This window comes from Lepus europaeus, chromosome 18 (assembly GCF_033115175.1).
Source record: "Lepus europaeus isolate LE1 chromosome 18, mLepTim1.pri, whole genome shotgun sequence".
NCBI classification, from domain to species: domain Eukaryota; kingdom Metazoa; phylum Chordata; class Mammalia; order Lagomorpha; family Leporidae; genus Lepus; species Lepus europaeus.
This window is the reverse complement of record NC_084844.1, coordinates 15,035,761-15,049,010: the sequence shown is the minus strand read 5'-3', so window position 1 is coordinate 15,049,010 and position 13,250 is coordinate 15,035,761. Positions and strand designations below refer to the sequence as shown.

At 57.8% G+C, this 13,250-nt stretch overlaps 2 protein-coding genes across 7 annotated transcripts in view; one reads left to right on the top strand and one right to left on the bottom strand.

Annotated features, from left to right (window-relative positions):
- The window catches only part of MAP3K3 (mitogen-activated protein kinase kinase kinase 3), an 80,564-nt gene extending 71,247 nt beyond the window's left edge, over positions 1–9,317 (top strand). For 4 of the 5 annotated variants that reach the window (XM_062215656.1, XM_062215655.1, XM_062215654.1 and 1 more), the window contains 8 exons: positions 2,156–2,223; positions 2,408–2,500; positions 3,121–3,312; positions 3,845–3,993; positions 4,552–4,683; positions 5,088–5,217; positions 5,523–5,700; positions 6,628–9,317. In XM_062215656.1, coding sequence (XP_062071640.1) covers positions 2,156–2,223; positions 2,408–2,500; positions 3,121–3,312; positions 3,845–3,993; positions 4,552–4,683; positions 5,088–5,217; positions 5,523–5,700; positions 6,628–6,856 — 1,171 coding nt within the window. In that variant the 3' untranslated portion in view covers positions 6,857–9,317. The remainder of the gene's footprint in view (positions 1–2,155; positions 2,224–2,407; positions 2,501–3,120; positions 3,313–3,844; positions 3,994–4,551; positions 4,684–5,087; positions 5,218–5,522; positions 5,701–6,627) is intronic. The other variant, XM_062215658.1, reaches the window with a different exon arrangement.
- A 1,280-nt stretch (positions 9,318–10,597) lies between these two features.
- Positions 10,598–12,866, bottom strand: LIMD2 (LIM domain containing 2). 2 transcript variants are annotated; one of them, XM_062216238.1, is made up of 5 exons: positions 12,783–12,866; positions 11,973–12,067; positions 11,757–11,801; positions 11,536–11,675; positions 10,598–11,452 (listed from the first exon to the last, which is right to left on the bottom strand). In XM_062216238.1, the coding sequence occupies exons 2-5, from the start codon at positions 12,012–12,014 to the stop codon at positions 11,293–11,295; spliced, it is 387 nt and encodes a 128-aa protein (XP_062072222.1). In that variant the 5' UTR covers positions 12,015–12,067; positions 12,783–12,866; the 3' UTR covers positions 10,598–11,292. The 2 variants fall into 2 exon arrangements, with proteins under 2 accessions (XP_062072222.1, XP_062072223.1); XM_062216239.1 differs by having other exon boundaries at positions 11,973–12,115; positions 12,783–12,798.
- Positions 12,867–13,250: the final 384 nt, after the last annotated feature.

Sequence of the window (13,250 nt, the reverse complement as noted above, 5' to 3'; positions counted from 1 at the left end):
ATGCGCCGGCCGCAGCGGCCATTGGAGGGTGAACCAACGGCAAAAAGGAAGACCTTTCTCTGTCTCTCTCTCTCTCTCATTATCCACTCTGCCTGTCAAAAAAAAAAAAAAAAAAAAAGATTTGGCTTTTAGCACTAGGCTGCACCAAAGTTTAAGTACCCCAATGTTTAATTTAAAAAAAAAAAAAAAAGTTGTTGCTTGTGAAAAGCCTGTGCTCCCAATCAGAGTGCCTGGTTTGAGAGTGGCTCCGTTTCCAACACATGCTTCATGCTTATGTGCACCTGGAAGGCAGCAGGCTCAAGCAGTTGTATCCCTGCCACTCACATGAGAGACCTGGATAGAATTCTAGGCTTCTGACTTCAGTCGGACCCAGCCCTGGGTGATGCGAGCATTTGGGGAATGAGCCTGTGGATGGAAGATCTCTCCCTCCCTGTATCTCTTTCTCTCTCTGCCCTTCAAATAAAGTTTAAAAAAAAAAAAAAAGTAGAAGGAGAAGAAGAAAACAAAATATCCAGACTGCCTAGCGGGCCACACTGCCTAGTGTGTGATCCTGTTCTCACACCCTGGGAGGAAACAGGTGCTGTCCTTTACATACCTAGTGGCTCTGCGGAGCTGACATACCGGCAGCAGGGTGTGTTTGGAACAGGCCTCAGCCTTACTATGCCCAACAGTATATTTGCTCGCCTCTGGCTGGGCTTAGGGCTGTGGTTAGAGGATAAAGAGCAGGTTTAAGGATTTTTTTATTTCCAAAACTGATCAGTTGTTCATGTGGGCACTGATCTTGTAAACATTTGTGGTGTCCTTTCTAAAAGATCTGAGCACTGGGAAGCATTGTCTTCCCTCTGGATGTCCAAGGATATGATCATAGCTTGTGGGTTTCCAGTGTACAGCTTGATTTCCAGCTTGTTGTCCAACCGGGGGAGCAAGAAGGCACAGGTAAAAGGGCTACAGGTTGCTGCCTGGACAGAGAATTCTGGCTTGAACATCTCCTAAGCTTTGCTGGGGGGAGGGAGCTACAGAAGGCTAGTAGTTGGGAAGTAGGGAGCAGCCCCCAAGTCACTGCCTTGAGAGTTTCTGTTCTGTGGCCTTCTAAATGGCATTCACTTTTTTTTTTTTTAATTTGAAAGGCAGAGTTACAGAGAGGCAGAGGTGCAGAGGAAGAGAGAGGTCTTCCATCCCTGGGTCACTCTCCAGGTGGCCACAACGGTCTGAGCTGTGCTGATCCAAAGCCAGGAGCCAGGGACTTCCTCTTGGGGCCCAACGACTTGGGCCATCTTCTACTGCTTTCCCAGGCCATAGCAGAGAGCTAGATTGGAAGTGGAGCAGCCGGGACTCGAACCAGTGCCCATATGGGATACTGGCACTGCAGGCGGTAGCTTTACCCACTATACCACAGTGCTGGTCCCTGGCATTTGCTTTTAAAGGAAAGGGCCATGCAAATAGATGCTGGGAAAAACTTAAACTTACCCGCTTCTCTGGTCTCTGGTTTTTCCTTCTTCCCTATAGTGCTTTGTTTTCTTCTCCTTGGGAATAAACCCATGATCTGGATTTACTTCCTTGAGGCCTGGCCTAACTTGACCTCAGGGTTCTCATCTTCTTTTCATGGGATCTGGTAAAGGGCATGGGATCTAGAGCCAGATGGACCTAGAGCCAGTCCCAGCTCCACTAAATATTAGTGGAGTGGCTTCAAGACAGGTATTCGTAACTTTCCAGTTCCTCAGTTTCCCCATTAGTTTGAAAGGAAGGTGCCTTAGGGGGAAGTTTAGAGGCAAGAACACCAACTTTGGAATCACTACCTGGTTTGGATTTGAAGGCTGCCCTGTTGCTTATGAGCTGTGTCCTCTCTGGCACGTAAACAGACCTATTAATGGAGATAACATAGCCCTGCTCAGTAATCGGCACCTGTTATTTTACTTTTATCCCTAAGACTTTCCCACCTCAGAGGGTTGTGAAAATTAAGTGAGGAAAAGTTCACTTTGTAAAATAAATAAGAAAGCAGCAATCTGTAACTGTAATGTTGCTGATTTTGTTACTACCCAGGCCAAGGATTCTCTCACAGCTCTTCCTGTTTCAGAGGTGGGAAGGTGGAGAAAGCGGGAAGCTGGGCTCTTTCTGTGCTCAAGGCTGTTTTGTGATTTCTTTTTGTTTTCTCTAGCCCATCCTTCCGGAAATCGCGAATGTCCCGAGCCCAGAGCTTCCCAGACAACAGGCAGGAGTACTCTGGTGAGTTGCACAGAGCTCTGGTGGGCACTGCAGGATGTCTGAGTAGGCCTGCAGACAGTAGCTGAGTTGGGGAGCCAGAACTGGGTGATTTTCTTCTGGGCTGCTGCTCTGAGGTGACCTCAGGGCTGAGCAGCTCACTCATGTTGACCTACCCAGCGACCAGTGTCATTCCTGTCTTACTCAGATCGGGAGACACAGCTCTACGACAAAGGGGTCAAAGGCGGCACCTACCCCCGGCGCTACCACGTGTCAGTGCACCACAAGGACTACAGTGATGGTGAGTGTACCTCCACGCTGCCCCCTGCTGGCTTCAGAAAGAAGGTGCTTAGAGCCCTGCCATGGGAGACCCACCTTGTCAGGGAGGTGGGGACAGACACTTCAGACCCTGGGTTTTCCTTCTTTCCTGAGGAATTGTGCTTCAGGCTTGAGGTACCCGAGAGAAAAGACACACACACAGATGGGGGGGCATTTGTAGACCAAGATGTTGCCACTGATGATTCTGTCCTGTGTTTGTATCTGTGGCATATTCCAAGGACCTCTTCTGCCCACAGCAGCAGCAAATGGACTGGAGCTGTCACAGAGCGGTTAGGAGTAGGGTGCCAAGGAAAAAGAGATGACCATGGATTGCCTTTGAGACTAATTTCGTGCTTGGGGGCCAGCCCTGTGCCTTCCCTGTGGCCAGGGCTACCAAAACCAGGTTACTCCTTATTTTTACTTTTGTCCTGATTTTTGGGCTACTTGGAACAGCAGCCTTTCTGGTATGGGTCAGGCAGGAGGACAGACAGGACAGGCTGGGGCCAGTGTTATCTATCACTTCTAACTAGGACCTGGTTTGCACGACAAGCCATGTGGTGAGGGGGTCTAACTTGCTCTTCTCTGGCCCTTACACCTTTTCAGGCAGAAGAACATTTCCCCGAATACGGCGTCATCAAGGCAACCTGTTCACCCTGGTGCCCTCCAGCCGCTCCCTGAGCACAAATGGAGAGAACATGGGTCTGGCTGTGCAATATTTGGACCCTCGTGGGCGCCTGCGGAGTGCAGACAGTGAGAATGCCCTCTCTGTGCAAGAGAGGAATGTGCCAACCAAATGTGAGTCTTGCTTGCTTAGGAAGAGACCACCTAACGGGTGCTCAGATGAGCTACAGGTGTGGGAGGACAGCCACGCCCGGGGCTCTTCAGCACACCAGTCAGCTCCTGTGGCCCATCATGGCCCTGTGGAAGAGCCTTGGAGGGGCAGCACACCCCCAGGACCTCAGACCTGAGTCTCCTGTGGCGTGACAAGCTGCCTCTCTAGTCTTTAGTTGTTTTGTTTGTTTTTCAATGTTTGAACAGAAGAGCATACCTTTAATCCCTGCCATATTGAGATATTCAGGTGCTTTGGAAGTAAAGGCATTTGGTCAATGCAGAACATTAAACCATATAGGCCAGTCCTCTGCTTCTTGGGACCCTGACCTTAAGGTCCAGTTGGAGCACTGGGTCTATTCCAGATGGGGCTGGAGATGCTGGAAGATGTGTTAGCACTGGGTGTGAGGGGGAGCCTGAGCCAGTGATCCATTATAGGGTGAGGATATCCATAATGAACACACACGAAGCAATGCTCTTTTCCTCCTCTCCCCTGTAGCTCCTAGTGCCCCGATCAACTGGCGCCGAGGGAAGCTCCTAGGCCAGGGTGCTTTTGGCAGGGTCTATTTGTGCTATGATGTGGACACGGGACGTGAACTTGCTTCCAAGCAGGTCCAGTTTGATCCAGACAGTCCTGAGACAAGCAAGGTACTGCCTTCCCCATGGTCTGACTTCCAGTTCCCTTCTTTGAACAAAGATTCCTTGGTTATTATTGTACAGAATAACTGCTTGAGGGAAGGGACCACGTGAGGGTACCAGGCACCTGAGGGAGGGATTGGGTGTGAGGAACTAAGTCCATGCCAAATCCCAAGCCACCAAACAGTGAAGGGATGACCAAGGTCACTTTCTCCAATAGATACTACTCCCCTGCCCTTGATCCAGGAGAGCGCCGTGGGGTTCACTCACTTGGTCCAGCTCTGAAAGAGGAATAATGGAGCCGACAGTGCAATTTGATGGACAAATGCAGCAGATACTTTAGCTAAGCAGCCAGACTTTTTCCCATGTGCCTTTCCCAGTCTGCCTTCTTCCAGATATGGGAGTGCTGCCGTCCCTAAGGCTACCGAACTTTGTGACCCAGGGCCAGACAGTCAAGTGTTCCCCTTTTCTCTAGCTAAAGTTCCCAAGGCATTGACTAGGGTAAGGTGAGCTGATGCCTGGTAGGCAGAACTGGTCCCTGAGAGCTCGGGTGACCACTGACCCCTCTAGGAGGTGAGTGCTCTGGAATGCGAGATCCAGTTGCTGAAGAACTTGCAGCATGAGCGCATCGTGCAGTACTATGGCTGTCTGCGGGATCGAGCTGAGAAGACCCTGACCATATTCATGGAGTACATGCCAGGGGTATGTGCCCCTCACAGCGTGAGACACACACCCAGAAGGGGCCTCATCTGAGCCTGGGGGCGGAGGGTGGAGGGGTCACCTTTGACATGGGTCTGATCCCCTAAGGCACCAGAGGCTCAGGAGGCTAGGTGACGGCAGGACTTAGTCTGGAGCGTCCTGCCTCTGGCTGCAGTGACTGTCTTATACACTGTCCAGTAAGCATAGCCTTTACCTGGAGCACAGGCCTCCCTGTTCCTGAATTTGGGTCGTACGTTGCTTGAGGGAAGCGGTCCCCTAGCTCCTGGCGAAGTGCCTGACACATTGCAAATGGGAATTGGATGAATCACTGCTTTGCTGCTATGCTGGGGGCTGGAAATAACCTTACCCCTTCCCATCCCCATTGCCTCCGACTCTGTGGCTGGTAGGGCTCAGTGAAAGACCAGTTGAAGGCCTATGGAGCCCTGACAGAGAGTGTGACCCGAAAGTACACGCGGCAGATCCTGGAGGGCGTGTCCTACCTGCACAGCAACATGATTGTTCACCGGGACATCAAGGGTGAGCAGGAGCCCCAGGAGCTGGCTTCCAGTCTCTCACCATTCCAAGCTTTCTGTAAAGGGGGCCCCCAGCGGCTTTCTGGGGGATCTGTGTGGAGATGGTTTGAGCAGTTTGGGGAGATACTGTAAAGTTCTCTGCAAATGTTGGTGGTGGAGATGATCATCTTGTACGGTGGCTCTGAGGCTTCCCTTCACTGGACTGTTTGCTGTGTGTGGTTCCCCCAGCACGCTCAGGGAGAAGGGGAGGGAGGATGGTAGACGTGCACGAGGGTCCCAGGTTGTAGCCTCTGCCCTTTCGTGCCTTAGGAGCCAACATCCTCCGAGACTCTGCTGGGAATGTGAAGCTGGGGGACTTTGGGGCCAGCAAACGCCTGCAGACCATCTGCATGTCAGGGACGGGCATGCGCTCGGTCACCGGCACACCCTACTGGATGAGCCCTGAGGTGATCAGCGGCGAGGGCTACGGAAGGAAGGCAGACGTGTGGTGAGCGCGGGGACGTGCTGGGACCCCATCTCCCTGCCTGGGCTGTAGTGACTCTAAATTAGGAACGTGCCTTGGGGAGTTTTCCGTGTGGCAGGAGGGACTGAGGACCTGCTTCTTACTGGCTGGTGCACCCAGGAGCCAGGCTCCATGTGTGCAGGGTGGTAGTGTGTAAGAGTGAGATTCCACTGTGAAGGCCGGGATCAGTCTCTAAACAAGAAAGAACAGACTTCCAGCCCCTCTCCAGGTAGCTTGTCCGTGCTTGGGAAGGGCCCAGAAGTCATGAGAGCGTCTCTCCTTGGAAGATTGTGGGTGGGTCCGACACGTCCACATCCTCCTCCCTGGAACCTGTAAATGCCACCCTCCAGGGCCTAAGGGTCTTCGCAGGTGATTAAGTTAGGATTGTGCGGCTGAGAGATTATCCTGGGTCATTCAGGTGGGCCTGGTGCGATCACAAGGATCTTTGTAAGCGTAGGCGGTTCAGTGGATAGTGGGAGATGTGCCCACGGAAGCAAGAGGTTGGAGTCATTCAAGGAGGGGACCCTGAGCAACTGCAGGTGGCGTCTAGAAGCTGCAAAAGGCAAGAGAACGGATTGTCCCTCAGAGCGTCCTGAGGAGCCAGTCCTGCTGCCCCTGGCCTGTAGTAGAATAATTTCACATTGCTGATGTCCAGAGCTACGCTTGGTGGTTCTCTTTTCTTCCCCAGCCTCAGGAGGCGCTGAGGGGGTGGTGATGTGTAGGTTGATGAAGCCCACGAGGACAGGGCTGAGGGTGCTTTGAAGCCTCTTCTGGCCTCGGAGACCCAGGGGGTTTCATCCCTCAGCTCAGCCTGTACCTAGCGTATATTCTGACAAAGGCACCTCCTTTCAGCGTGTGCCGGGCAGCTGGGAGTCAAGGCTGGCCCGGAGTGACCTGGGTTTGTCTCTTCAGGAGCCTGGGCTGTACCGTGGTGGAGATGCTGACAGAGAAACCACCTTGGGCAGAGTATGAAGCTATGGCTGCCATTTTCAAGATTGCCACCCAGCCCACCAATCCTCAGCTGCCCTCCCACATCTCTGAACATGGCCGGGACTTCCTGAGGCGCATTTTTGTGGAGGCTCGTCAGAGACCTTCAGCGGAGGAGCTGCTCACACACCACTTTGCACAGCTCGTGTACTGAGCTCTCAAGGCCGCGCTGCTGCCAGCCGCTCCTGCCGCACAGGCAAGGAGCTGCTGCGGGGCACAGTGGAGTTGCTGCTGCTCCCAGGCAAGGCTGTGCACCGTGCGCTGCAGTCAGCCAGCGTCTGCCTGTGCCCCTTCTGCCACGGGGCTCAGAGCCAGGGTGGGCGGCGACAGCCTCGAGGACTGGGAGCCCCTAGCCTGCCAGACCAAGAGTTCCAGAGTCCTAAGCTCAGCGTGGAGGGGAAGGGGGCTGGGAACAGCGTGTGAGGCAGCTGTGTCCCGACACTGCAGTGGGCACGGAGCCCAGAGGGTCTGGGGGCAGTGGACTGCAGCCGGTATGAATAGTGTTACTTTCATTCAGAGTGTTATTTTGTTTCTCCTCCCAATGTCTGGAGACCACCAGAGCACCTCTGGGCTGGATGAGTCCACTGAAGCCTGAGGGAGAGCCCAGCACCCCCCGACCAATGGGAGGCAGAGACTGGGGCTGCCCTCTCCCTTGGAGCTCCCCAGGTCAGCTTTGCCAGTCCTTGGCCTTTACCAAAGATGAACGGAGCAAACGTATGCTGCCTTATTCAGGGAAGGAGGTGCCTGTCCTGCCTGACCCCCAAAGCAGGGGCCTGAGACATGGAACTGTCCCCACTGAGGGGGACAACCTGGTTTCGTCAATGCAATTGTCTGTTTTCCAAGTTGGAGTCACTCCTATGCTGTACCCAGTTTCTAAACTGGAGACTGTGTGTTCTCCGGGCTCAGTACCCTGCTGTGGGCATGGACTTTGGGCTGGACTGGAAAGAGCTGAAGGTAATGGCCTTAGGGTTCCTGGCCTGGCATCTGTCCCCCCACTGGAACAGACAGGAGAGTGGCAACACAGTAAGGGCATCTGGTCCAGCTGGCTGCCCTCATCCCAGACTGGGACATTCAGGAGACAAGGAGTTGTGTCAGGCTGGGTCTCACTCTGTCAGGCCAGGGAAAGCCCACGTGCCACCATCACGTGTGTCCAGAACCGCCAGCTCTGTTCTTCCTTAGCCAGCCGTGCCCATCCCCGTGAGGTCCCAGTCTCTTTCCCTTCTTGCTCCTCATCTGGGGGAGGAGAGGCGGTAGGGGGGTGGGAAACAGTATCTCCAAGCAGCTTAGAGTTGGCCATATTTACCTCAGCCTGGGCGCTGGTCCTTTCTTCCGGCCCCTCCCCTCCAAAATGTGCCTATTGCTAGAGCTCCTCCCTCTCAACACCCAGTTTCCTTGGGAGTTGTTATTAAGGAAAGGAAAAAAAAAAAAAAGAAAGCCAGTGCCAGGGCGGGGTGGGCATCTCCAGGGAGCTGGGGATTAGCCCTAGGCAGCTCATTGCCAGCCATGCCCACATGCCCACTTCCCCACAGGCACAGAGCAAGCCAAAGCCTTCGTTGTATGTTGACGATGCACTTTTATGAATGTAGTTTCTATCGCTGTTTTTAGCCTTTTCACATCATGTAATGTGAGGCCTTGTACTTGTTAATTTATATCTCAGATCATATTGATGGTTTTTATATATATCAACTCTAGACTGTTACAGGTGATGGACGCCTCAAGAGAGAAGAGCAAATGAAAGCAGCTGGTTTTGCAGAAGTGTGTGTTGCACGGTGCCATTGGGCCTGGGCCCCTCTGTTTCCCTCTGTCCCTTTTCCCCCAGGGGCCTCTGTCAGACCCCGTCCACTCTCCACTGCCCCGTGAAGACAGTGAGCATGTGTTCTGCCTCCACGCTGGCCCTTGCCCAGGGTGGGGACTGGCCCCTCATCTTGACCAAAGCTGCCCTATGGCAGCTCGGCCTTTCCACAGATCCATCCTGACGGCTGTAGCTCTCTCACCAGCCTGTATCCCAAACCCAGCCCCTGTTCTCCAGAGGAAGCAGTGTGGTGCTGGCTGACGAGATGAGATGACTCTGCGTGTCCCAGGTTCAGGCTCTCACAGAGCCCCAGCCCAGGGGTCTTACCTCACAGGGAGATGTTTGAAAATGAATTCAAAAACAAGTCAACAAACCTTGTACTCCAAAACAAAGTAACTCACCCAAACCCAGATTTTTGTGCCAAAAACTGTGGACATGCTGGCTCAGCATCCTCAGGACCAAGATGTTGCTTAATTTTAACTTATTTTTAACTGATCCAGATGAAAATTGTGGGGCTCTAGGGCAGCCTGGGCTCTGAGTTCCAAAGGGCGGTTTCCTAGCAGCCCCCTGCTTGCTGTGGGAAGGGGCCATGCTGCCATTTTCTCATCATTCCATGGGGTGTGTCTGCCTTGGCCAACCCCGCACATCATGGCCAGGACCCACCTGCCTGTCCCCGTCCCGCCCAGCGCTGTGTCAGTGTCTGAAGTGTGGATCGTGCAGAGGAACCTGCAGCCATAGTTATCTGACTATACCTTGACCGAGGGCTTGCAGTGCAAAGCCAGGCCAGTGTCGCGCATTACTTACAATAAAAGGGATCATTTCTACCAGACGGCTCTTGTCATGCTTTTTAGGGTGCAAGTGGAGGGGCGGATATGGAAGCCCTCAGAAAGAAAAGAACTTGAAATGACTGAAGAGGAGGGCTGGGACACTATGGCTGAGTAGCGCTGGGGGGGCCCTCCGCCCTCCCCTCTGGAAGTGCCACTGAGGGTGTTTGCCTCAGAGCTGGCTTACCCATGTGGCACTGTTGGCCGTCCCGACCTGAACACCATCAGCAACTGGGTTCCTGGGCCTCTGTGCTGTTGAGGAGGGTCTTCTCAGGCAAGAGAACTCCCTCTGGTCTCATCTTGGCAGGGCAAGGGCCGGGTGCCTCCAGGACCCTCTCCATCGTCTCCCCCTGTCCCCTCTGCCTGCTGCTTAACTCCGCGTGCAGGTCGTCTGTGCCATCTGAGACCTGCAGGAAGCTGGTCTGTCCTGAGGAGGCTCTGGGGCCCAGGGCGCTGTCAACGTGGCTCCCTCAGGCAGCAGAGCCCGCCTCAGCACACAGGTGGCCCATCTGCCGCGGCAGCTCGAGGCCCAGCTCGCTACATGCTCTTCCCTGCGGTCACTCAAACTCAGGGTGTTGTATGGGGCAGCAGCACAAGCTCTCAGGGCCCGCCCTCTTGCTATACCAACTCTTCTATCCCAGTGGCAGGCTGGGGAAACCAGGACAATCCACACTTCCTGCCTAGGGCCCACTGGTGAGGGGAGCGGTCCTCCAGCCCTGCTGACCGTGGCCTGTCCTCCCTCAGTGTGCCCGGGGCTCAGGGAGCAGATGGCCCTCTTCTCTCCAGCCTGGGACTGCAGCTCTGGACCCCAGAGCTCGGAAAGGCAAGTGGAAAATGACAGCAGGGCGGGGCAGTCACCAAGGCCCTCCGCACTGCTGCGTCTGCGGCTTCCCACTGGCTGACAGCCAAGGCCAAGGGCTGAAGGGGGCTCTGAAGACCCCACAGAAGGGCTTCTGCCAGGCAGCACAGCCAGGAACACCACCCACCGACAGCCTCCCACTCCCGCCCCCCTGCGTCTCACTGCCCTTGTCAGCTTGGGGCATCTTGGTCAACCCAAAGCTAAGAGAGCAAGGTGGGGTTCCAGTTAGAAAACCCTTCTGGGTTTAACATCACGGAGTCGAGGGTGGGGAGAGCACCCCCCCACTGCCAGTGCCCCCCAACCATGGCCAGGTGTATCCTGGGCTGACCCTAGCCTTGCCTCCCTTCCCTGTGGTGAGTCTTCAGCCTTCCTACCACAAAGCCCCCCATCAGGCCACATAATACAGAGTCGGAATCTGGTCAAACACCTTTAAAATGGGGCAATCACAACAGAAGGGGCAGAAACAAGGGGGGAGGGGAACATGGCCACTGCCAGCCCCCTGCCAGTCTCTGAGGCGCTCAGCCTGGCGGGCGCTTTAGCTTCCGCTTCTCAGCTGTGGTTCGGGTGGTGCCAGGTGGTCCCCAGCCCCATGGGGGCAGTGGGCTGCACTTTCCCTTCCCATCCCCTCCCCCATGGCCGTGGCGGCTCCCATGTGGCCCAGCAGGTGGCACTTGCTCTCCTTCCTCCCAGTCTCCATGGCTCAGGACCAGGCTAAGGGCAGAGGTAGATGGGGAGACCTGGGTGGGGGCCATACAAAGCCCTGGTCGGCAGTGAGGGAGCTGAGGACCCTGAGGGGGGCATGCTGACTCCTTGCTGGAGAAAAGGCACCTAAGTAGGGAAGTTGGGCTTGCAGGCCTACCACACGGCCATGGGGGAGGGTGGGCTCAAAGCAGGAAGCAGGGTGGCGACCAAACCGATCCTGGTTCCCTCGCCCCCACCTACTTTAGAAGGAAGGAATCCCGGAGCAGAGCCCTGTCCGTGGAAGCTTCTGTCTGTGCAGGCCCGGCCCTCTCCCACCTGCCCCCCCAACCCAATCCCAGCTCCCACCTCTTTCCCACCCTTTCCACTGCCCAGCTCCAGGCCCTCTGCCGGGGGAGTGGAAGGTCAGCGTGGCCTCAGGCTGTCTTGGGGCCGGGGTCCACCTCCTTGTGGGCCCACAGCTCCTTGTGCTGCTTCCGGCCAAAGCCCTCATCGTAGTTGCCTTTGCTCTTAAACAGCTGCTGGAAGTGGGGTTTGCAGTAGAACTCCCCGTGCAGCGCCGCGTAGCTGCCCAGGCTGCAGAAGAACAGCGGCGTCAGGGCGGCCCAGGGCTGCAAGGCAAGGGAAGGGGCAGGCAGAGGGGCCGGTAGGGGGCGCACCTGAGCTTGGTGTGGCAGTGCTTGCAGCAGAAGCAAGAGTTGTGGAAGATGAGCTTGTCTGCCACCAGCCGCTCCATGGGGTACACAGTCTTCTGGCAGGCGGTGCAGGTCTCCTTCACCTGGGCGCGCAGGCTGAAAGACTGTGCCGAGCCAGCCTCAGCCAGGGGCCTGGCGGCACCGCCCCCTCCGCCGCACAGCCACCAGCCACCCTCCGCACCTACCTTGGAGCGCTGCACAGTGCTGCTGCCGCCGCTGCCTTTGGCTTCCTGAGGGAGAGAGGCCGACGGGCAGGGCAGGGCTCAGCTCCGGGATGCCCCTGCCCAGCTCCCCGGGGCATTCAAGAGGGGACGAAGGTGACAGCAAACCCGTGCTCCTCTCCCCTTCTCCCCTGGGTAGGGCACCTGCCGAGGCCCCCTCCCACCGGGCTGGTCACCTACATGAGAGGGGGTGGCCTGGGCGGCTCCCGCAGCCTGGAACATGCTTCGCTGGAGGTGATGGAGGCCCCGGGTGGAGGCGCGGCACCCGCTGGTTTCTGCAAGGGGAAGTCGGTCCCTTCGGGCCCCACGAGCCCTCCCCCAGCCTGCAGGGGTGGGGGTGTTTACAGGCAGGGGGCTGGGGGGCTGCGGTTGGGACTTTCCCTAAGTCATTTCCTGTTGCTCTTGGTCTTGCCACTTCCGCCGCTCACCCACCTCCCCCCTCGCCCGCCCGCCCCCCGCGCTGCTCCCCCAGGGGCAGGGGTCCCTGAGTGGAACCATGTGTGCAGCGAGAACAAAGTTAGCGAGGGCCGGCGCGGGAGAGGGCGCCCCGCGGGACGGGCGCCCGCCTGGGGTGAGGGTGCGAGGAGGCCAGGGGCGCCCGCCTGGGGTGAGGGTGCGAGGAGGCCAGGGGCGCGCGGGGCGGGGCCGCGGTGAGAACCCGCGGCCCCGGCCTGACCCGCACCCAGCGCTGCCCAGCGCCGTGTGGCGGCTCCGAGGCCACCGGCCGCCCAGCTCCGCCGCCAAGCTCCTGGACAGCGCCCGCGGGCCCCGCCGCCGCCCGTGCGCCCCGCTCCGCGGCCTCCGGACCCCGAGGGCTGGCCGAGCCTCGGGACTCCGAGCGAGACCGATGCGCGGAGCCGCTGGGCGGCGGGACCCCGCGGGCGGCGGCCCTCGCCGGGCACCCCCCCCCCCCGCGCGCCCCAACCTCGGCGCCGCGGTCCCTGAGCCGCACGCAAGCCCCACCCACCCCGGGCCGCCCGCCGCTCTCACCGGGCCCCGGCCTGGGCCGTGGGGCGGGGGTCGGTCTCCGAGGGAGGGGGCGCCTCGGGTGCGAGGAGGGCGCGCGCGCCAGCCGCCGCCGCTGCCAGTGGTCCCCGAGCGGCCGCCGCCGCCGCCGCCTTATCGCGGCACCGCCCCCGCCGGCCCCCGCCCCGCGCCCGCCCATTGGCTCCGCCGCGCCCGGAGCCGCCTCCGGGGCCCCGGCGCCGCCGCCGACCCCCCTCGCGCTTTGTCTTTCCCTCGCCCGCTGTCCCCCGCCTTTGTCTGCCCCTCGCCCCGACCCCGCATCGCCCCTCGGGCCTCGCGCGCGCCGGCCACCGCGAACCGGCCTCTCCGTCTGCCCACTCCCGACGTCGCCGGGGCCTCGGCCGGCAGCGCGTGGGCGAGGGGCGGCGGCGGAGACAGGAGCGGGAAGACCCCGCACCGCAGCCCTTGGGCGGGGACAAGTTCAGGTGGAGA

Coding starts and splice junctions, on each gene's coding strand:
- LIMD2 (XM_062216238.1), bottom strand. CDS start 12,014: ATGTTCCAGGCTGCGGGAGCCGCCCAGGCCACCCCCTCTCAT. Junction 11,802..11,972: donor CCCAGGCCACCCCCTCTCAT/GTAGGTGACCAG, acceptor TCTCTCCCTCAG/GAAGCCAAAGGCAGCGGCGG. Junction 11,453..11,535: donor CACTGCCACACCAAGCTCAG/GTGCGCCCCCTA, acceptor GTTCTTCTGCAG/CCTGGGCAGCTACGCGGCGC.